Source organism: Vulpes vulpes, chromosome 1 (genome assembly GCF_048418805.1).
Source record: "Vulpes vulpes isolate BD-2025 chromosome 1, VulVul3, whole genome shotgun sequence".
Lineage (NCBI taxonomy): Eukaryota > Metazoa > Chordata > Mammalia > Carnivora > Canidae > Vulpes > Vulpes vulpes.
In genome coordinates, this window is record NC_132780.1 from 193724051 (window position 1) to 193749346 (window position 25296).

General features: G+C 37.2%; 1 protein-coding gene and 1 pseudogene across 1 annotated transcript in view; both read right to left on the minus strand.

Moving 5' to 3' along the window:
- Positions 1-219: 219 nt before the first annotated feature.
- LOC112925102 (proteasome subunit beta type-3 pseudogene) lies at positions 220-832 on the minus strand (annotated as a pseudogene).
- Positions 833-5926: 5094 nt separating this feature from the next.
- Positions 5927-25296, minus strand: part of OSTM1 (osteoclastogenesis associated transmembrane protein 1) — a 35453-nt gene continuing 16083 nt past the window's right edge. The window contains exons 3-6 of the mRNA XM_026005775.2: positions 23078-23175; positions 14293-14460; positions 11626-11791; positions 5927-8037 (exon numbers count right to left, since the gene is read on the minus strand). Of these exons, the coding sequence (XP_025861560.1) occupies positions 7982-8037; positions 11626-11791; positions 14293-14460; positions 23078-23175 (488 nt within the window). The 3' untranslated portion in view covers positions 5927-7981. The remainder of the gene's footprint in view (positions 8038-11625; positions 11792-14292; positions 14461-23077; positions 23176-25296) is intronic.

Below are 25296 nucleotides of genomic sequence, written 5' to 3' on the forward strand. Positions count from 1 at the left end.
TAACAGATTTTGAATTGACTCTTTAACTAGGACTTATTTACTATTAAAACCCTTCCACTGACTTAATTTCAGCTATCATATTTTTTTATTTGGGATTTGACTCCTTTCTTTGGCTTTCATAATTGCCTATCTTCTTTTTTGTTTTACCACTTTACCTTTGTTTTGTTTTTGATAGCAAAGTTATTCACTTTTTTTTAAGTAGTCTCTGAGAACAGAAAGTTAGTCCATTCCAGCCCTCAGTGTCCTGGTGGCAATTTTGTCCTTCTCAATGATGTGGACAATGACTCCCATGCCTGACAGTGCATCCTGATCCACAGTATTCAGCATGGTTTGTGAGATAGTTTCAAACAGGTGTTCTGGATTCACGTCAGGCCCCCAGAGGGACTCACACACCCCATACATTTGTTTGGAGCAGGTGCACGGATCACAATGTTGTCAGTCACCATGGGGCAGCAGAGAAGGTATAGGGAGCAAATGAGGGGCTTAGTCTTCCGGTCCAACCCCATGATGACTGGCTTTGTGTAGTAGGGGCCAAACCACTTCTCATACAAGATGTGGCCACTATGTTCATGAGGGTATAAGGCTTGATCTGCCGACCTTCCTTCAGCTCATACAGGTTCAGCTGGAAGTTGAGGTGCTGGGCAACAGTCTGGACATTTGTGGTGAGCCCAGCCAGGTCTATGTAATGCCAATCGCCCATGGGAAAGATCTTCTAGAAGTCTATGGTCACCATCTGGGACTGGATCCCACAGCACCTTTCGGCAGTGATGGTCACACAGTTCTTCCCATTCATGGCCACAATGGCCCTTCTGTTATAGGACATAACAGACATGATTGCAGTGTACTGGGACCTCCAACTGCCACAATTCCAGTCAACTAAGGCTCACTGCCTGTTTTACCTTTTTGAACGTATTGAATGAACTACTGAGCAATTTGCTGTCAAGTAAAAACTTAGAGTTGACAACAAAGAAGCAATCAGTGAATTCTAGACCCACTTAAGATATAGAAAGCCATAAGCACTGCTCCTACAAAGTGTTTTGCTTTGGACAGAGTACAGGAGGAAGAGTAGTAACCAAAAAAGTAAGAAGAGAAAAACTGAAATGTTAACAAAAGCTTAAAGACCAATTGTGGGCTAGTATGACAACTTAGAATCTCTGGGGGCCATGGATACAAGGAGTCTGCCCCATGACTCCCATGACTCCCATTTGCCAGCACTTTTCCATAGGCCTCCCTGGGTGTTCATGAAAGACTAAGGGAGAATTGAAAGAGCCTCCCTTTGGGGGAGATGAGATGACAACCAGCTCCCAATGGGAGAAAGGCATAAAACCCATGCCCATCTTCCATACAAAGAAAAAGCCATCTGCCACTAGAGGAATGGTACAAAACCTTCCTGTCCCCTGGTCCCAAGAAAAGACTGGCTATGGTAGAAGAGGAGTTGAAGCAAAAGCCATCAGATGCTGCAGGAAGGCAGGAAAGCCACCAGTCCCCAGGATCCTTCGGTGATACAAAGCAGAGATCTGTTACCAGTGAGAGAAGGACAGAAAATTCACTTCCATTTAAGACCTCATCCCATTACAATGCAAAGTCTGATTGCCATGGGGAGAGGGAGGCCCACCCTAAAACTCAAGAGCCCAGGACCTGCATGAGACTGCCGGCCCCAACCATAAGCCTTGTGCAAAGAAACCAGCAACATAACTCCACAGCTGAAGGAGGGATAGGACCATGGAGAGAGACCCCACTTGTTGCACAGGTACACACAATCTGCTGAGAGCTGATGGTGAAATAGGAACACAGAAAAATCCTCTGGCATTCCAGGGCACACAACAAACACAAAATGGCAGCAGTCCCCCACTGGAGCAATTTGAAACCTATGGTATACTGAAGGTAATGATATTAACAGTAAAACCCCCAAGTCCAGATCAACTACTAGCAGGAGAAATTCAGTTCCCTCCATGCTAATAGCCTCATAGAAAGGTTTGCCCATTTGCAGGTATGAATACTATTTATCTCAGTTTCTACCGTTCTTTTCCATGCAATGTCTGGCATTTAACCAAAATTAAAGGACAAATTAAAAATAAAGAAGAAAATGACAAAAATGTATTGTCATGAGATAAAGTAGTCAACAGAACAAGATCCAGAGATGGCCCACATATACATACTATCTAATAGGAACTTCAAAACAACTGTGATTAAAATAAAGGATCTGCAGCACCTAGATGGCCCAGTTGGTTGAACAGCCAGCTCTTGATTTCAGCTCAGGTCATAATCCCAGGTTTCTGGGATTAAACCCCACATTAGATTCCTTTCCCAGTGGGGAGTCTGCTCCTGTCTTCCCCCTACCCTTCTCCTGGCTTGTGTCCTCTCTCTCAAATAAATAAACAAAATCTTTTAAAAAATAAAATACTAAAAGATCTAGTGGAATGGGTGCACAGCATACAAGACAGATTGAGGATTTCAGCAGAGATATTTTTAAAAAGAGTTAAGTGAAAATATTCAAAATAAAATACAGTATCAAGAAATGAAGAATCACTTCAATAGGCTCATCAGCAGATGGGACACAGCACAAGAAAGCATCAATGAACCTAAAACAGGTCAATACAAATGATCCAAACTGGGGTGTCTGGGTGGCTCAGTCACTTGAGCAACTGCCTATTGACTTCAGCTCAGATCATGATCTCAGAGTCATGAAACTGAGCCCCATTGTCAGGCTTCATACATAGCAGGGAGTCTGCTTGAGATGCTTTCCCTCTCCCTCTCCCTTTGCCCCTCCCCCTGTTAACTCTTTCTCTTTTTCTTCAATAAACAAGCAAACAAACAAAGGAATGATCCAAACTGAAACACGGGAAGAAAGTCATAGTGAATACAACAGAAGTGTGCATCCAACAGTGTGCATCCAACAGAGCTGTGGGACAATATTATATCACCTAACAAATCTAATTGGAATCCCAGAAGAAAAGAGAAGAGGGCAGAAGGATATTTGATAGTAAAATGAGAATTTCCAAAATTAATGAAAGACAACAAAAAGATCCAAGAGGCTCAGAGAATCTCAAGGAGAATACAAAGAAAAATACACTTAGACACATCATAGTAAAACTGCTAAAAATCAAAAATTAAGAGGAAATCTTAAAAGTAGCCAGAAAACAACAAAAACATTACATAGAGAAGAACAAATAAAAGGATTATAGCAGGACTGTCATCAGAAACTTTGCAGTCCTGAAGGCAAAGGAGTGATTTCTTTAAAGTACTGGAAAACTTAGACCTCACGACAATCCCATCAGCTCCCTTGAATTTTTCATGTTGGTGAGGTTAATCAGAGCAAGGAAAACTGGTGGCACTATGGGAACAAGAGTAAACGAAAGAGCTTAGATCCAAGGAGCTGGGTGGCCTTGAGAGCTGGAAGTGATATGGATATGCCTCATGAAATCAACCATCAATGAGCAAGGATCCCAATTCCAAAAAGGGTTTTTCAGAGCCTGACCAGAGACTACATTCTTTAAATCACTCTCAGCATGGTGGGGTTGATTACAAGCAAAACTTCTGTACCCGTCCAAGCACCTATCCCTGGTGTTTAAAGACACAGAATGAGTGGTGCAGATTTGGTCACAATAGCCAAACTACAAACGATAGTTCCTTTGAGTCCGTCCATTGTGGTATTAGGAGACAGAGGAAGAAGTGAACACAGAATCTCCAGATGCAGAGAACATAAACCTAGGGGGAGGAATCAAAGCATCTAAGCAACCATTTCATTCTGCTCCTGAGATGTTGGGTTGGAACAAGAAGTCCTGGGAGGACGGTGAATAAAGTGTGCCAAGCATTGTAATTTCAAGCAGTTTTAGCCCTTTCATAAGATCCATCATTTTCCAAAAGCCCCCGTCCCCAGTAAATAGACAATCTGGGTTGTACAAAAAAAAAAAAAACATTGCCTTATTTAGTAAAGAATAGCCAAGATATAACAAGGATTTTAAAAAGCCAAGGTCAAGCCCATGTATGTCAGCTCCTATTACATTACTGGTGATAGCACTTCAAACGAATGTAGAAAATGAGATACTAGTAGGAGAGAAAAAAGGGGAGATGTAACTGCGAGGCTGTCTATTGTGGGCGCCTGTCTCTGAAGATACACATTCCAATGACCAGAAACCTCCTAACTTCTTCTGACTACTCTTCTGCTTCAGAAATCAATAGGATAAGGTAACAATTTCAATCCTGCCACTTACAGTTATTCCATAAATTACAGTTGTTGAATTGTTTTTAATTTCCAATGAAATGGAAAATCTGGGCAAATCTTTTGGATACAATTCTGGCACATAAGTAGGATACTGGAGGATCTACTACAATATCTAGCTAAAATGGGCTTATCATTCCTTTTAAAGGTTTGAAATATTTTGATTCCATTTGGGTACTGGATGGATTTTTTTAAAATATATCTGTTTATCACAGGAAAGAGGTTTTAAAAATTATTATTGAAAACCTTCCTACTTTAAGAAGCGTGAATCAGTTATTTGTTTTTTTAGTCATATCATGTTCTATTTATTTATTTTTTATTTTTTTATTTTATTTTATTTATTTATTTTTTTCAGTCATATCATCTTTTAAAAGTTCTCTGTAGTGTCAAGGAGACAAAAAAAATTTCTGGTCATTAGGAATGTTACATGTGACTAATATCTATTATACCCAATGTAAGCAGACTTGCTGGAGTTATAACTTTTATGTGCTACACGTATAATTCAGCATAGGTGGAAGCCCTTTTTATAATCAATATGATCATTTCTTGGAATTTTTACACGATAAGCAGAGTAGAAAAACATCTGATTGGGTATTTCAAGTCTCAGTTTTAGAACTATCAAACAATGGCCCAGTCATAAATAAGGAGTGCTATGATGTTCTGCTTCTTTAGTTAAGAGGAGAGGACATAAATGATACACTTTTTAGAGGGAATCCATGCAGTGGATAGATTAGATCAAGTGATCTTTCTGGATCTTTAAGGATCCATCTGGCTTAGGATTCTATGACTAGAAGACCTCTAATGTTTCTTCTGTCTCAGAAAACAATTTACTTGGAACATAATCTTTTTTTCATCTTCAACTGTTACATAGGTTATGAGTGCAATTTTGCTTTTTAATTCATTGCTGCTGATGTCTATTATTTATGTGATGTCAATTATATATAATGCTCCAGGAAAACATTTCACTTTATAAGGAGCACACTGCAGTAGAGCCTGTCCATGAAACATTAGAAAATGCTGTCCCATTAGAAGTAACATTTGCCTTCTAAACTCTGGCTATTTAGAGTTACACTTTAAGATAGCTGATGCTAGTTCTACCTCACAAATCCAACAAAAAAAGTAAATAATCCAAAAGTACATTTTTATTTGCGACAAAATCATTAGGTGGTACTTTTAAAGTAGGCATTTGAACTCAATGCCTGAAAAACTGAAATGTGATGTTCAATTACATCTGAATGTTTTTTTTTTTTTTAAAAGATTTATTTATTCATGAGAGACACGCAGAAAGAGAGAGGCAGAAACACAGGCAAAGGGAGAAGCGGGCTCCTCGCAGGGAGCCCTATGTGGGACCGATCCCAGATCCCAGGATCACGCCCTGAGCCAAAGGCAGATGCTCAACCACTGAGCCACCCAGGTATCCTGACATCTGAAGTTTTAAAAATTTATTTAAAACTCAAATATGGCTTGGGATGCTTGGGTGGTTCAGTCAGTTAAGTATTTGATTCCTGATCTGGGCTCAGGTCATGGTCTTGGGGTTGTGAGATTGTGCCTTGCACTGGGCTCCACACTGAGCATGGAGCCTGCTTAGAATTCTCTTCCTCCCTCTCCCTCTCCTTCTGCCCCTCCCCACCCCACTTGCTCTCTCTTTCTCTCTCTCTCTCTCACTCTCCAAACAAAACAAAAAAAGCAAATATGGCACTGCAATTTCCTTAAATTACTTTCTTTATTTCAAAGTGTCAAAAAGCTGAAGATGATCTTATGCATACACATATACTATGTGTCTCAGAATTTAAAACTATGCAAAGAATTTTTCAATATGACTAAAAAATGAAGTATTTACACACTTTAGTGTAATGCTTACTACTTATTTTTGAAATCTATTGCTGATGCTACTTCTAAAGAGCAATAACCTGACCAGAAAAATAGTAGAGGTGTTTTTTTTTCTTTCCTAAAGTGCTTATTAGCAACCATATCCAAAAGCAATGGTTTTTAGAAATATGTAACATTGAAAGGTGATCAGAGAGTCATTACTTACAGATTCAGATATGCCATTTTGTAACTCTGCATATGTAAACTGGTTTTATCTGCATTAATGAAAGATTGCTTTCAATGGCCCTCAACTATATGCTTCAAATCAAGATAGTGCCATTAGTATCAGCAGCATGAGCAGTGACACTAGAATAAACCCCAGCACATTTTAAATGGATCACAGCAGACTAGAAAAACTGTAACAGCCTTTGGATATGTTACAAATCCAAAGATGAGCCTTCTTGTTTGTTCTGCATATACAGTAAACATTAAAAAAAATTAAAAACACATTCTTGTCTCTTTATAGAGCATTTCATAGTATACAAAGGGAATAAAATTCTTGTACTATTTAACCTCTCATTTCTATATAGAGCAGGCTTCACATTCTCAACATTTAAAACAAAGCCTATTTCCACCAAGAAAGAAGGAATTAACAAATGAAATACCTAACACTAAAAACCTGAGGAAAAAAGCTCTGAAGCTTCTGAAATGAAGCTTTTCTTTAAAAAAAAAAAAAAAAAAAAAAAAGGTTGATATAAACATTCCAAAATAGAATTTGCTTTCTGATAGTGAAATACCTGACTTCATTTCCATCATATCATGTTTATCTGATCTAAATTATTTAGAAAAAATAAGCATCTTAACCTAACTGCTTTATGTATCATTCTCTCATTTTAACTCATGCCTTCAACATGAATCATTCAACAGTCTTACAGTGAGTGAGCATCCCCTCAGGTCTCTCCCTATCTATTTTCTGAACCTTAAGTTATTTGCACCCTTCCTATCTCTCCCCTCCAAAAATCTCCACATAACCCAAGAGAATCTTCATTGAAAAAATCACAACTTAAATATATTGTGATAACACTACATTTGATTTACAGTAGTAATAAATTACAAATTGCCAAATAACTTAATGTAATTCACAATGCAAATCCCTGGTAGAAAAAGAATCCATCTTGCCCTGAATATAATACAGCAGTCCAGTGATTTCAAATTACTTATAAAATAAAAGCAAAATAAGGTGCAAAATACTATTTGTAAAAGTTAAGTAAGAAACCAGTTTCCATAAATCTTTCTACAAAGACCAATGTAATGTGCCTTCCTGCTTCTAAAAATTGTTAGGGAGTTTATAATTAGTGGTTTCAAAAATGACATTAAGGAAACTAGGGATTGAATTACATATTATTTGTAATGTATGACATATTAAATACATATGTAACAATAATACTGCAATGGTGAGTAATTTAAATTAATCTTTGGACCTGCTACTTTTTGGCAAGTATATTTCTTTTCCCAAAGTCTTTGCCATAACTGGTTAATTTTCAAATGTTAGTTTTCAAAAACTTTGCTACTTATATACTATGTTAATAAGGAGATACCAGAAGTCTCAAATAGTAGAACTATGCCTACAAAATAAAATGAAGATTGTTCTTGCATCTTTTGTTATTGTAACAAATACTTATTTTAACATAGACAACATTGCTAGGCCTGGAAATTTAAAATACCTAAACTCTTAAAAAAGGGATGGAAAAGGAAAGAAAAATGGAAAATTCTTATTTAAAAATAAATCTGAAGTCCTTGCATTTCTGAGGAAGTTGACTTGTCGAATCAGTTAATCTTCTTCTTCTTTTTTTTTTTTTTTTTTTTTTTCAGTTAATCTTCTTTTGAACCAAGCTGTATCTTCCAGCATCCATCCATGGCATATGATGTTAATTCTCTATTTTCTAGATTTCAGTTTGAATTTTCCTGAATGTTTGCAAAGCTGGTACTGGACTTGAGACGTTTGGCTAGAAAAATAAAAAATATTATATTTTAATTTAAATTCTCTAAACATAATAATTCGGTATTCTTATGTAAACTATAGTATTCATCTATTAATTCCATGTTTGAATAGATTCAATAGATTCAATCTTCTAAGAATTAAAACCTAAGCCTATTTTTTTCTATCAACCTCAAAAAATATAACTTTGCTTGAAGCTGCACATGATTTTGTCAGAAGCGGTACCAAATAAAACAGATATAATTTATTTCATCTTGAACATCATAATCTCAAATATGTAATGTAGGTAAGAGTACTCTACTTAGAAAATAGAAGTGCCATAAAGTACAATAATAAAATTATGTATTTAAAAGTCTAAGTTAGAGGGCAGCCCCGGTGACACAGCAGTTTAGCGCCGCCTGCAGCCCGGGGCATGACCCTGGAGACCCTGGATCGAGTCCCACGTCAGGCTCTCTGCATGATGCCTGCTTCTTCCTCTGCCTGTGTCTCTGCCATTCTCTCTCTCTCTCTCTCTCTCTCTCTCTGTCTCTATGAATAAATAAATAAAATCTTTAAAAAAATAAATAAAAGTCTAAGTTAGAAATCCAAATCTAGATTTCTCTTAAGATAATTCTGTAATATATAAAAAAAAAAAACTAAAAAAAAGTCAAAAAAATTTAATGGCTAACAAAGAAAAGTGAGTTGTATTACACACACATACACAGACACATAGACAAATATATATGGCTGTTAATAAAATATGTACAATCAATTTTGATTTTGATGCTAATGGGACTGAGTTATAGAGTTAATAAAGAAAATCATGCTATTTCACTTGGTAATGTTGGTGCTTATAGTTAAACATGAATATTTCTCATATTCCAGAAACGAAAAACAAGTGTGTCATAGTAAAGGTATCTTATATTGGATAACCAGGAATCCCCTTACTTTAGAGATTTTCAACATGAGAGCAGAGGTTGTGGTTTAGAAGGTCTGCAATGCACCCAGGCATCTGCTTCTTTGTTTTGCATTAAAGCTCGGCAGACAATTCTGATATGTGCTCAAGGATGGAAACAAATGGGGATTTTTGTGAAGTTTTGGGAATGTCAACTTAGAGCCTTTAATTTATATTCAGGTACATTATGAAGATCATACAAAGGAATTTCACAGGACCAGTATTTTAAGAAACATACTCTAGGAAATGCTACCATTAAATATAATGTTCTTTTACTCAATGAATATATATATTTTTAAGATTTTGTTTATTTATTCATGAGAGACACAGAGGCAGAGGCAGAGGCTGAGGGAGGAGCAGATTCCCTGCAGGAGTCTAATGCAGGACTCGATCCCAGGACACCAGCATCATGACCTGAGCCAAAGGCAGACACTCAACTATTGAGCCACCCAGGCGTCCCACTCAGGGAGTATTTTTGAGCACCTATGATAGGCCCAGTACTTTCTACATGTTGATGATAGAGTAATGACCAAGATAAACAAAATGTTTATCTTGTTCTGATTTCTCAACTCTACAGTTGCATCAGGAGGAATAAATAAGGTAGAAAATAAATGAAAAAGTCAATTTAAAAAGTGAAGAAATATCATTAAGGAAAGATAATGGATATAGGAGAATTAAAAGAAAGATGAATTCTTAGGATGGGGGTCATAACAGGTATCTTTGAGTAAGTAATCTTTGGCCTACAACCTGGATGACAAGAAGCTAGTCAAGGAAGGCGGGGAGGGGCCAGTACAAGAGCTTTGGGGAGTGGGCAGTAAAAATGAGTCTGGGGGTGTTTGAGAGGAGCAGAAAGAAGGCCAGGCTGCTTCCATACAGCAACATGAGCAAAGAGAGGAGTGGGTACAGTGAGTTTAGAAAGATAGATGGGGGGCCAGGTCACACATAGCTTAGAAATAAGTTTCAATTTTATTCTAGATGCAACAGGAACACATGAAGGGTTTCAAGTGGGAGAACAGCATAGTAAGATTTGTGTTTAAAAAGTTACTCTAGCTACTATACAGAGAATGGATTGTAGTGGGTCAGAAAAATGGAAGCAGGGATACCAGTTAAGGGACTCCTGCATTAGGGCGGACAGGAGATGGGGTGGCTGGCGGTAGGGTATTATCAGCGGAGGTAGAGAAATGATCATTTAAGATACATTTTTGGAAAAGTAGGGCTGTCAGTACTTGCTGATGGAGTGGGAAAAGGGTGGGGAAGAGAATATGGGAATGGGGAAATAAAAAAAGAAGAAATTAAAGATAACAAGGTTGGTGGCTTATACAAATGAATGGTAGTGATTTAGAAAACAAACAAAAACCCTGATCTGAAGCAGTAAATATCCTCCACAGAGTTAAATTACAAAGTAAATAAGATGCTGAACTCTAAAAGTACACCAAGTCCTGAAAAATAAAATTTCTCAATAGTAAGGTCCCTGCAATACATTGTTATTATTCTAAATAAGTACTTTTAAGATCAAGTTATTTCCTATTTTACAGAATGCTAGCAATTTGTGAAAAGCTTTACTAAATACACTCATATTAAAGGCTCTTCCCTCTATTAGCTAGCTTTTCAAGGTGACATTACAAATCCAGTTCAAACTGATCTGCAAGTAACCTTTTTTTTAGTTAGATATATTAGAAGTGAAGTTAAATAAACTATGAAGAAAGGCTAGCAAGAAATTTATAAGATGGGTGCTTGGGTGGCTCAGTCAGTTAAGCATCTGATTCTTGACTGCAGCTCCTGTCATGATCTCAGGGTTGTGGGATTGGGCCCCACTTCAGGCTCCGTGCTCAGCACTGAGTCTGCTTGAGATTCTCTCTTCCTCTCCCTCTCCTCCTCCCGTGTTCTCTCTTTCTTGAAAGAAAGAAAGAAAGAAAGAAAGAAAGAAAGAAAGAAAGAAAGAAAAAGAAAGAAATTTATAAGGGAAAGAATTTTTATATCATAGGTTCCTAGACCAGGACTAATATTTAAGAGGAAAAAAACTTTTTTCTACAAAAGACATTCTCTATTTTAAAAATTAAAATTACTAAGGGATAAGCCCATATCTTCATTCTGTTAATAATAAGAAACCATGAGACTTAGACCCCACTCTTCTTCAGCTTTATGAGATCTTCTAGTTAGTGTTTTTTCTGCTTGCCCTATTTGATGGGGAATATGTGTTGAGCACATGCTGTACGTCAAGTAATGATCTTGCAACTTCGATTCCAAATTGTTCATGAACAAATTGTGTGTTCACTATAGTTTCTCCCTGCCTTTTTAGATGTCTTTCTAGGTGGCTCTTCCATGGCTTCAATGGACCTAAGAGCTGTCTCCCTCTTCCTCCTATGGCCATTTCAGGTCCAAAAAACCTTTGTTGCTATTCTTCTGTTGTGGCCAACCTTATTCCAAGCTTCCTCAACAAAAACATCTGAAAGACACTATATGTTGACTTTTGATTATCTATAATTGTAAACTTCTTACACATTTCTTCCATTAGTAAGCATAACTGTAAAATTTGAAGCAAAGAGCTGTTTTAGCCTAATACAGTTTGAGTTTTCAGAATATACATCATTTCTAAAACAGGTTTAAGTTTTTAAAATATAGGTTTTAGCTAAATAAATAAAGTTATAAAAAGGAACTTACGTAGAATGAGTTTACGTTTCTTTTGCTCCGAATGAAGAAAGCTACTAAGGTAGAAGACAACAGGTAGAAAGAGAATGAACACAGAAACAGCAATGACAGGCACTGTGTCACTGCATGGGACTGAACAATTGAAAGTTCGACTCCAAAGTTTTCGAGTAATGTTCATCTGGAACAATAACAAATAAAATTATTTTATTTCACATTTACTTTGTCTTCAATTTATACAATTATTTTATTAATATCATAACAGGCATCAAGAATTTAGACCAACTATATATCCCTTAAAAAATTTATTGATCGGGGCAGCCTGGGTGGCTCAGTGGTTTAGCGCCGCCTTCAGGCCAGGGCGTGATCCTGGAGACCCGGGATCGAATCCCACATCCAGCTCCCTGCATGGAGCCTGCTTCTCCCTCTGCCCGTGTCTCTGCCTCTCTCTCTCTCTCCTCTGTGTATTCTCATGAATAAATAAATAAAATCTTAAAAAAAAAATCTATTGATCATTGAAGACAATTTCTTCTGCCAGGGAAATGAGCTGGTTCAAGGTCATTATATAAGCTTATATCCATATGGAAATTTCATATCCTAAATTCATAACACCATCCGGATTGCCAACTTTTCATAGATCTTAGAGAACTTATATCAATAGGAATATGGTTATACCATGCTTCATTCATTAAAAAAGATTGAAAAGGGTAACTCTGTGAGGTGACAGGTGTGTTAACTAACTCGACTATAAGAACCCTTTCATAATGTGTGTATATTGAATTATCACATTGTACACTTTATTATCATTTTATTTGTCAACCATGCTTCAATAAAACTGGGTGGAGGAAAGGCTCACAAAAACAAAAAGAAATTTTTTTCATATGTTACATATGTAATCTCACAGAGTTTGTTGCAGTATTTTTAGAATAGAAATAAAAAATATCAACTAAATACAGCTTCTCTTCAAGAGATGATATTGATGAAATATTTAGTATCTTGTCTAAGATATTATGAAAGATTCATATGGGGACGCTTGGATGGCTCAGTGGTTGAGCATCTGCCTTCATCAAATCCCACATCCAGCTCCTTGCATGGAGCCTGCTTCTCCCTCTGCCTGTGTCTCTACCTCTCTCTGTGTGTCTCTCATGAATAAATAAATAAAATTTAAAAAGAAGAAAGAGGGATCCCTGGGTGGCGCAGCGGTTTGGCGCCTGTCTTTGGCCGAGGGCGCGATCCTGGAGACCCGGGATCGAATCCCACATTGGGCTCCCGGTGCATGGAGCCTGCTTCTCCCTCTGCCTGTGTCTCTGCCTCTCTCTCTCTCTCTCTGTGACTATCATAAATAAAAAAAAAAATAAAATAAAAATAAAAAAATAAATAAAAAGAAGAAAGATTCATATGGCAAACAATTTTTCAAGTACATAATATCTAATGAGTCATGGAAACTTTATTATATAATATCTTATTTAGCAGTACACATTAAAAACAGATACATTTAGGGGAAGCAATACCTCATTTTCATTGAGCTCATGGTTTCTGTCAAACATGCTAAGTGACATAAGGAAACTATCAAATTTAATGTAGAAAAATGTTCTTGCCTAAATTTTAAGATATAGTTTGCAAGTGGTGCTTTCTATGTTTACTGTAAGTTTTGCTTATTATAAGAAAGATGTTCTAAAACAGGTGGCCAGGTTGATTTGTGTAATCCAACTTCTGTCAGAGAATCAATATTTTTTCTTTATTTTAAAAATTATGAAGTAGACAATTATTCTTAAAATATATATTTAGTATTTATTGAGAGCTTACTGGAAGCCAGATACTAATCCAGACATTAGAGCAGTAAAAGCCCCCAAATCCCCATAGTGCATCCATTTTAAATTTGATGGTAAGTCCTTTTCGCCATCTTGAATATTATTGATACACTATAGTTCACACCTGCTATTCACATTCATCATTCTCAAGCATTAGGTTCATCAATTTTGACCAGAAGCTTTCCATTTTGAGCTAATAATTCCCACTTCTTTGATGCCTCAAAACTCAGGCATCCTAGTCCCATAAAAAGGCATGATCGCCATCTAGTGGTGCCCCATATGAAGTCAGCCTATACAATGGAGGAAAAAGCTTGTTCTTTGACCAATCAACACATATTACTAAAGGCTTACCATGTGCTAGGCACTGTTCTAAAATACTGAACAGTAAACAAAAAAGGACATGAGGTCCTTGTCCTCGTGGGGCTTATATTTTACTGAGGGGTGACAGACTATAAGTAAACAAATTAAAATTTTCAGATGATAATAGATATAAAGAATAAAAGCAACGGGATAAGAACAGTAATTAAGAAATGGCTTCAGAAACACATGATAGTAAACCAGAGACTTCTTTAATCAGCAACAAGTACACAAGAGACTGAAATGTAAACATGTAACACCTATGCCTCTGAAAATGACAGACATCATCAAACTTAAAAACCAAATGTAACAATTATCAACTCACTTATGAAGTACTTATGTCCATTTTAGTTTGATAGATCAGGATATTCTAAAACTTTACTACCTATAACCAGTTATTTCTAGTTGAAGACAGCATATGCAGATTCCAATATCCTCTAAAGAGGATAATGATACTAAAGGCACAATCAACAACACTGCAAAACACATATCATATCAGAAGTAAATTACTTACTGCATCTTCCACATCAATGCATAAGTGTGTTCCAGATTCAGCCTTATTCTCAAGTTCATTCATTTTTTGCATTTCATTGTACAAATTACTCAGAGTTTTGTATGCTTCACGACAGTTTTTGCAAACTTCTGAATAATTCTTTAACTGCAGAAGACTGTGAATGCTCCCCTAAAATGTCAGAGGCACATGTAATACACACAATAAATATTATATCTTTTTAACATAAGCTATTTGCCCTCCTAGAGGACAGGAAACAATATAGTACATTTAAAGTGCTGAGTGGTGATGTTATATAGCATAGTAAATCACTCTGAGCCTCCGTTTTATCATCTATAACATATTGCTACCACTACCTGTATTATAGGCCTCAAGGATTAGATACCTGGTATGAAAAGCACATAGCAAAATCTTTGGCACTTTCTAGTTGCCCTTAAATTTCGAAAACCAGGGGCACCCAGGCGGCACAGTCAGTTAAGCATCCAACTCTTAGTTTTGGCTCAGGTCATGATCTAAGGGTCAAGGGATCGAGCCCCACAGCAGGATCCACATTCAGTGTACAGTCTGCTTGAGATTTTCTTTCTCTCTCCCCATCCAGCCTGTATTGTCTCTCTCCTCTCTAAAATAAATACAATCTTTAAAAAGAAAGAAAGAGAGGCAGCCCAGGTGGCTCAGCAGTTTGGCGCTGCCTTCAGCCCAGGATGTGATCCTGGAGACCAGGGATCAAGTTCCACGTTGGGTTCCCTGCATGGAGCCTGCTTCTCCCTCTGCCTGTGTCTCTGCCTCTCTCTCTCTCTCATGAATAAATAAATAAAATCATAAATAAATAGAGAAAGAAAGAAAGAAAGAAAGAAAGAAAGAAAGAAAGAAAGAAAGAAAGAGAAAGAAAGAAAGAGTAGGAAAGAAAAAGAAAAACTACTGCACTATCCACTGATAACAGAACAATATAGCTCAGATGCCAAATTACTAATGCCTAAATACCAAAAATTTCCTAAATTATCTGGTCATTCATATGTCTGCTCTTGTCTATCCTATTTTCACAGAATAAATAAAATAGGCCCTTGCCTGGGCTGACTTTAACAGTGAAATCTGCCTTATTGAAACAGAAGGGACTTGGGGCGCCTGGGTGGCTCAGTCGGTTAAGCATTTGCTTTTTGCTCAGGTCATGATCTCAGGGTCCTGGGATTGAACCCTGTTCCCTTCCTACCTAGCAGAGAGCCTGCCTTTCCCCTCTCTCTGCTGCTCCCCTCTGTGTGTGTTCTTTTGCTGGCTCAAATAAATAAATAAAACTTTTATAAAAAAAAAAAGAGAGAGAGAGAGACAGAAAGACAGAAGACTTTATTAACGGAGAAGGAAAAGACACTAAAACTACATCCCCACTCAATCCTCTTATCCTAAGGCTTGTAATCCAGACCTCTCTAGTCAACAAAAAGGGACAAAGAATTACATAACCTAAAATGAAGGTAATGGATATAAGATATTGTATTACTGAATCTCAATCTTTTCTACTTCCCGGACTGACACTTGCCTTTTTAAGGACAAGTCTGCTAACCAGTCAGTTCACATTCTTACTTTCTATTCCCCTTATTCTTTACCTTATAGCATAAAGCAATAATATTAACTGAATATTAGAATGAAAGAGGAAAGGAAAACTTAAAGGAATTAAACCGATGTACCCCCATCCCACAAATACACACACAATGCTACCCTCACCATCTGTTTGACAAAGAAACTAAGTCTCCTCAGTCCTGCCACAAGAAATAGCACATGGCCTGTTTTTCACAGAATAATTGTGCATTTAGCTAAATGTGTTCAATCAAAAATTGAGCACAGAACCTTAATGGGGGAATGTAATTTAGCCATTGATATGAAAATTTAAAATGCACATATCTTTTAACAGAGTAATATCACTTCTAGGAAAATACCAGACAGGTAAAGTCATACAAATATTCCAAGTTATTTGAAAAAAAAACATGTTTGTAACACTAAAATACTAAACCAAATAAAAATCTTCATCAATATAGGGACTGACAGAATAAATGGTGGCATAACCAAATGGTAAAAAGCTCTGCAGTGTTTAACAGGAATGAGGAATTAGGATTGTGGGAAGAGGATGACACAGCATGTGCCCTTGTGTCCTGACTTTTTACTGAAGAGATTCAAGAAAAGAAAGATAAATCCAGGCACCTGAATAGCACCTAAATTATAAAGGTGTGACATGCAACTCTCATCACAGGAAGGTGTATACAAGCTACAACACGAGTCCCAGAGGAACCAACCAGAACGACAGTCTCTTGTGAACGTCTATCTTCTGTGCCCACCCACTGTCCTCTAGAGATGCAATAGGCCAGAATAGTAGCCCTACCTTGCCTGCAGATCCATCCACAAAAAGCAGTCTTTTCAGAGCCACCAAGGCAGCCCAGGTTTCCAAAGAAGCCATCTGCAAGCACTTACTACCCAAAATAGATCTGGTGTGGAATTTAAACCTACATCCGTGCTCAGTCACTAAGCTTGGAGCTACTGCCACAGCCAATGTCACCAATTTCATTGCTACCATCGAAAGATTTGACTGCCATTTGGCCGCCTCCCTTTGACTTCAAACTTTCTAGTTGGGTTCTTCTTTCCCGTTTGTCTCTTGGCTCTGGCTCTGGTGGAAGACCCTGAGGGCAGAGTATCCCCTGATGATAAATGAAACTACCTCCTGAAGCAATAAGGACCACCCTGAGCCTATGAGACCTCATCAGGGATGGACTCCATGACAATGGTCCATTTGACCTTCAAAGCCTGCCTGCAGGTACCCACCCACTTTTGCCCCACATTTTCCTTATAAAAACCTAGTAGTTTGGCACTTTGGAGACAGTCTTTGAGAGGCTAGTCTCCCATCTTCCCTGTGTTGGACTCATGTAAATTCCTTTCTTGTTTCACTGCCACTCATTTCTCTGCCTTTGGATTTTGTCAGCAGTGGCCAAACCTGGTCTGTTTGGGACCCTTGGAGCCAAGTGCTCTTGCACCCCTGCGTCCTGGGTACACCACTATCTCTTTAGCTGGCTCCCTTCCCCTCTCAAACACACACACACATATACACACCCCACCTTTAAAGCACTGGATATCGGGATCCCTGGGTGGTGCAGCGGTCTAGCGCCTGCCTTTGGCCCAGGGCGCAATCCTGGAGACCCGGGATCGAATCCCACGTCAGGATCCCAGTGCATGGAGCCTGCTTCTCCCTCTGCCTATGTCTCTGCCTCTATCTCTCTCTCTCTGTGTGACTATCATAAATAAAAAAAATAAAAAACAATTTAAAGCACTGGATATCCCCAGGACTCAGTCTTTAGGGCCTCTTTATTACCAATCATAGTTTCATTCACTCATATCCGGTTTCACAGCTTTAAATATCATCTGTACCTGATCTGATGATTCTCAAGCTCACAATTCTCCCCTGAGCTCCAATTTCATTTAAAACACCATTTGACATCTCAACTTAATAGCTATTTTATATTAACTTGTTCAAAACAGAATTCTTAATCCCCAATCCTTTGCAACCAGTCTTTCCTGTGGCTCCACCATCCTCTCAGCTACTCAGAGCCTAAAGCCTAGGATAATCCTGGTTCTTCTCCTTCCTTCTCTGATCAGCCTTCACTACTCCCAGGAATTACCCAATCTATCAGCAAGTCCTGTTAGACTTCCAAAACACATCCTGAACTGATCTACGTTTCTCCAACATTGCAGCCAGTACCCCAGTCCACACCATCTCTCTCCTGTGACAGCCTCTTAATTAGGTTCCTTCTTTCCATTCTTGCCTAGGTTCAACTGAGTTTCTCCACAGGGCAGCCAGAATGCTATTTTAACATGCAATTCATATCATGCCACATTCTTGATTTAAATGGCTTCCCATTGTGTTAAAATTCAATCCGTATTTCTTCCTTTGTTCTGCAAAGCTCTACATGATTTGGCTTCTGCCTATCTCCCCATATCTCATTCACGTATGCCCACTGTGCTCCAGCCAAACAGGCCTCCTTCCTATTTTTTGCACATACCAACCTCACTCCCTTCCCCAAGGTCTTTATCCTTGCTTCTAAGGAAAATATTCTTCCTGTGGCTGATTCTATCTCAACCTTTAGATCATCTCAAAATTCTCCTATTCAGAGAGGTACTTCCTGCCCATTCAATCTAAAGTAGTATACTACACTCCTTTTCCAGGACTCATTACTCTTAAATTACCTTCTTTCTTTGTTATTAATCATACCCCTACTAGGACATAGTTTGTAAGAACAGAAATCTTACCCACCTTGTTTACTGCTCTATCCTCTCAGTGTCCTAGAACACTGCCTCCTGGCACATAATCAGTGCCCAATAAATATTTGTTGAATGAATAAGTGAGTACATAGGGCCTGCCTGAGGGGATTTTTGAAAACTAAGCTATAGAAACCAAACTCTAACCAAACTCTATACAGACAGAGATTTCTTCCAGCCCTCCCAACCTGGTACAAACACCCTATTACATTGACCACCTAAGCATATAAGAAAGTAAGATGAGCCTAACAATGAACATAAAAAGAAAACAAAATATATAAGGAAAGAAAAGCAAATAAAATGATTCAAAGGGAAAACAGATTAGTAGACATCAGAGTAAATGCCCTAATGAAAAAGAATTCATTCAGTGAATAGGAGAGAGCTTTTAAAAATTAATTACAGTCAATGGTATGAAATAAATGTCCACAAGCCCATACTGATATAAATAAATAAATGTGGAAGAAGTGGCAAATCTTCATTATAGAAAGATTTCTAAATATTTAAGTAAATGCTCACCCCTCCAGGACTTAAAGCTTAATTTCCCCAGCCCCCATTCCTGTTACTTAGTAATTTACTTCCAAAGAATGGAATATGGAAAGAGGAAGCAAAAGATAACTTTACATTAAAGATATGGGGCAAGCGCTACCCTGTCCAGGTGATCAGGATAACGTCACCAGGAATAAATAATGTTGACAGACTGTATCTCTGACAGGCTGTGATAAGAAAGGTACTTCACTTCTGTAGTGTTCTTCCCCAAAACCCACAGTCCCAGTGTAACCACAAGAGAAACTGGAGACAAACCCAAATTGAGGAACATTCTATAAAATATTTAACCAGTATTCCTCAAAATTATCAGTCATGAAAATAGGGAAAGAGAAATTGTCAGAGTCTGCAGGAGGCTAAGTGTGGTATAATGGAAAATAGATATTTGGTCTCTCTCCCTGGATCCTGGAACATAGCTCCCAAAACCTTTGGAATATCCAGAGTGAAAGAGTGCCTCTGCATGCTAATGAGATGACTACTGGCCAGGGGTCCCTATATAGCTTCAGGATGAAGGCTGGTCACCAGAAAGACCAAAGCATGATCAGGGGGTTGGAACTTTCAGCCCCACCTCTGACCTCTAAGGAGGGAAGAGGAGCTAAAGACTGAGTTAGTCACCAGTTAACCATGATTGCCTACATAATGAAACCTTCAGGGGTGCCTAGGTGGCTCAGCTGGGCAAGAGTCCGACTCTTGATCTCAATTCAGGTCATGATTTCAGGATACTGAGATCAGGCCCCATGTTGGGCTCTGCCATCAGCACAGAGTCTGCTTGAGATTCTCACTCTCCCTCTGCCCCTCTCACTTGTGCTCTCCCAAATAAATAAATCTTCAAAAAAATATATTTTTAATAATTGATTATCACATCACAAAGATATCTCAATAAATTCCAAAATCTAGGCAGGCTACATTTACTGGTCACAATTTCAATAAAACTTAAGATGTACAAATGCAAATAAACAAACAAAAAAAATCATGTCACTGCTATTAAAAAATAATCTTCCAAAGAACTCTTAAGTCAAAGAACAAATCAGAATTAAAATTGGAAATTTAAAAATAAATGCAATGTAATTCCCTTTATATCAGAATCTATTATTGGAAAGGCCAAAATTACAAACTTTACAATCTGAAAATTATTTTATTGAGCAAAAAAAGCTGGAAATGTTAGGCATTCAATTCAAGGAACTAGAAAAATGACAAAATGAACTGAAAGATCATAGGAGGAATTAATAAATGCCAAAGAATAAACAAACACATTAAGATTTTTTAAAAACCAGGAACTAGTGAGTAAAACCAAACACAAGTTTTTGAAAGATCAATAAAAACGAATGTACCTTTAACAAGCCTAAAGAAAACTCAAGGGAAGAAAGAACTCACAAAAAATAGCATTTGGAACAAGAAAGGGAATGTAGCTACATATATGATAGAAATCTTTAAGAAGTGACCAGTAACTTGCTATCCTGGAATGGATCCTTAGACAGAAAAAGGACATTAGTGGAAAAAGTGGTAAAATCAGAATAAAGTTGGCATTTAGTTAATAGTTCTGTACCAATGTTGCTTTCTTAGTTTTGACAAATATACCATAGTAACATATATAGGTTAACATCTGAGGAAACGGGTCAGCATTATACAGGAATTCTCTGCATTACCTATGCAACTTTTCTGTAAATCTAAAATTATTCCAAAATAAAACATTTTAAAAGAAAGTAACCAGTAAAAATCTGTAGTGGGGGCACCAAATGTGATAAAATACGTTGGAATAAACTTCAGAAATGTATAAAACCTATGCAAAATTTAAATAAATCAGTAAGACTGTGCTAGAGGACACCACTATCTCTTTAGCTGGCTCCCTTCCCCTCTCAAACACACACACATATACACACCCCACCTTTAAAGCACTGGATATCGGGATCCCTGGGTGGCACAGCGGTTTAGCGCCTGCCTTTGGCCCAGGGCGCGATCCTGGAGACCCGGGATCGAATCCCACGTCGGGCTCCCAGTGCATGGAGCCTGCTTCTCCCTCTGCCTGTGTCTCTGCCTCTCTATCTCTCTGTGACTATCATAAATAAATAAAAATAAAAAAAAAAAAGAAAAGAAAAATAAAAATATTCTCTAAAAAAAAAAAAAAAAAGAGAGAGAGAGAGAATAATGGTGGCTGCCAGGGGCTAAAGGAGGACATGGGGAATCACTGTTTAATGGATACAGAGCTTTAGTTTGAAAAACTTCTAGAGATGGATGGTGGTTATTGCACAACAGTGTGAATATACTTAATGCCACTGAACTGTACACTCAAAATGGTAGCATGGTAAACTTTATATTCTATTTTACTGCGATAAAAAGAGAATATACCATATTCCTAGATAGGAAAGTTCAGTATCATAAATATGTCAACTATTTCCAAATGATGAATCTAAAATGTAATGCACTTGTAATAAAATCTTAAAATGACTGAATTTTTTTTACTTGGTTCTACAATTCATTTCATGAGGAAAAAAGAATTGGAGCTATGCCTCATATCTTACATCAAAATAAATTTCAGATAGAGAAAAGATGTTTAAATGCAGAAAATAAAACCATAAAATTACTAAAAGAAATCACAGGGGAAATTTTTAAAAATAATTACAAAGTGGGAAAAACCTGACATGACACCAAGTCTGAAAGCTATCAAAAATTTTTTTGATAAATCTGATAATATAAAAATTAAAAATTTCCTCATAACAAAAAGAAAAGCACAATAAAAATAAACAACAAACTCAGAAAAATATTTGCAACTAATATCTCAGGGAAAATGTTAATTTCCCTAATGAAACATTCATCACAACACTTAAAAGAGTAAACAAAAGGCCTTGGTATACAAAGACTTAGTATACACTGCATACAATAATTACTATTTGGAGTTTTACAACACACATTAGTCCACTAAAGTTCTGAAGTCCTATAGTAAAGCATTTCCCAACCTTATTAGAAAACTAAACCTTTCTTATGGGCCATGTGTTAACACCTTGCAGAAGATATCTGGGGAACTGCTTATCTAACAGTTCTTATTATTCGCAGGGAAATTCATAATTCTGTGTCATCACATTGGTTACAGAGAAAATCACATGTATATTATACATGTTTACATCTGTTTGTGGGGATTACTTACTTGTTAAACAAGTTTCAAATCTAGGATTTTATCAGAGTTCCAATCTCACCCTTCATCACCACCATCAATACCAACAGGGTCAGAAGTGAAGAAAGCAAAAACCAACAAGGGTGGGTTTCCTTTCTTTCTTTCTTTTTTTTTTTTTTAGATTTTATTTTTTAAGTAATCTCCACCTCCAACATAGGGCTTGAATTCACAACACCAAGATCAAAAGTCACATGCTCTACCAATCCAGGCAGGCACCCCAAGGTGCATTTCTTAAAGGCTACCTTTATATTGAATTACCATTGTAATTCAATACTCAAGTTACCTTACTAAACAGTGCCTTTTATTTTATTTTATTTTTTTAACAGTGCCTTTTAAAATAGGTAAAATGTTTAAGCAAATATTGAGGCAAAGAATAAGCTGCCTGTAGAATCATATACTGCATTACATAATATAATACCTTATTGCATAAACAAAGTCAAGGTAAGTTACTGTCAGATAGAAAAACATTGTGTTTTAATTAAACAATCACATGACTAAGTTACTGTGTTCATACCCAGTATCTCATTGGATCCTCACTACAAAATACTTAAAGGTAGGCAGGATAGATTTTACTATTCCTACCTTACAAATAAGAAAAGTACAGTTTTGATGATTTTCCTAAAGGCTCATAATATTAAGAACTTAGCAGAAATCCAGGTCCATTTACTGTTGTTCTACATTGTGTATATAGATAAACATCAACAATTAATGCTAAAAAATTAGTTGACTCATCTATTACTGTGTACAATGCAGCATTTTAATTTCAAGTATCATATAAAAAAATACCTGGAGGTTATGCTCAAAGCAGGTCAAGGTGTGATTAAATAGACTGAGGAAGTACAGTGTGCTATTTGATAATTCTTCACTTTTGTTTGTTAAACAATCTGTCAAAAAACAAAAATGTATATTAATATATCTCCAGCAACAATTATAAACTGTCACTTATCTCTCAAACTATCATCTTCTGTTTCGAACTATAGTAATTCTTTGTTCAAACAAGCATATGTGTTCCATGTAAGAGAATTTTTCAAATACATGAGCTTACTCCCTTTTAGTTTCTAAAAGATATATTTTTTGTATCATAACCATTTTCACAAAAATCACAAAATAATCACATACTCTCTTCCCTTTATAAAAACATACATTAAATAAAATTTAAATTGATTGTTGATATGCTGCAAAGTCTTAGTCATGAACATCAGCTATCAAATGCTGACTTAAAAAGGGTATTATTCTCAGTGTTGTTTAGGCATCAGACTGTTTATCCTACATTAGTTTAACCTAAATTCATATACTTTTTGATCATCTTTTGTGTCAAATTTAGTAGTTCTGTGTCTCTTCCACCTTCACTTCTATTGTAACTTGTCAGGGTCACCATTTTCAATTTGTTCTTTCAAATCTATTGAGTTTTGGGACCAAAGAAACAAGCTGGTAAGAATTTTGCCTAAAATACTGATAAAGGGGCTTCAAGTAAAGTCTGGAAACAAAGAGAAGCATTTTACATGTTTTTTAAAAGCTAAAATAAATGATATTCCTCTGCAACTTGGTACTTTTGATTAACATTAGCTCAAGTTCATTCCTCTTGCTTTCTATGTATCTAGGATATAGGTGCAAGTACCTGGCTTCATATCCTGAAACTTATGGTCAGCCATTTCAATCTCACTCTCCTGGAATCCCTGCTCTCTTTACATTCCACATACTCACAAACCCTGGATAATCTAACCCTGAATAATCTCCATTCACTTTCTCTACTCCCAATTCTGCTTGTAGCATGCTATTATAGAAAATTCTAAGGTCATAATTAAGCAACTCAATTCCAATTCTAATCTCAGGGCCACAAAAAAATCCTTGTAGACACCTTACCAATTATTCCACAAGGGATGTTCCAAATATTTCCTATTCTCTAGTACCTACTCCACCCTACTCTTGTCCTTAATTTCAACTGATGGCCATATATTATACCCACTTAGGGCCATCTAAAATGATCTCTCTCAACTGGAAGTGGAGAGACTGGACAGGAAGCTACTGCAATTATCCAGGAGAAAACTGGCAATGCAAAGAATTCAATGGATGAGAGAGAGACCAAATAGGTAACGAAAGAGACTTGAATACAGCCCCCTCAAAATATGCCTCTTTGGCATGTAGATTATTATTTTTTTAAGGTTTATTTATTTCTTTGAGAAAGAGAGCAAATGTGGCCTGGGGGTAGGGGGGACAAAGAGAGGAGGAGAGAGAGTCTCAAGTAGACTCCGCGCTGGACTCTGGGCCGATCTCACAACCATGAGATCATGACTTGAGCCAAAATCAAAGAGTTGGCTGTTTAACTGACTAAACCACTAGGGTGCTCCTGGCATATTGGCCACTAGGAACCAGAAGCAGGAAAAAAGCTCTAAAAACACGGAACACATTATGTTTTAATAAATAAAATTTATAAAGGAAATTTCCATTTGTAAAGATGTCTCCTTCTCCTTCAGTGAAAGGAAGAAGAGGACTCTTTAACCAATGGAGAAGCTCTAACTTAAATGTGTATAACCAACTTGACTAAACAATCCTGGTTTAGCATACTTTTCCTAGTCACCTTCTGATAACTTGTCTCCTCCACCCAGAAGTCCCAAAGCCCTTTTCTTTTGATTAGCTTAAGACGATGTATAAACCCAAATTCTAACCATCCCTTTGGATTACTCCCATGTCACTCCCATCACTGGGTACTCTACAGTATCCACGTGCATCACACATGTTAATAAGCTTCTGTTTCTGGCCAGTCTAAGTTATAGAGTTCCAGCCAGAGAACCTAAAATGGGTAGAGGAAAGAGGTTTTATCCTGTCCCCTATAGGAGACACTAGGCTATGAAACACCGTGAGAGATGCACATGCTCTAACTCTTATAATATCAAGAGGCAGGCACTATCATTATCGCCATTCCCTAAATAAGGAACACAGGCTTACAGCAATTAAGGAAGTTGGCTATGGCCATAAAACTGGTACTGAAAACCTGAAGATCCTAT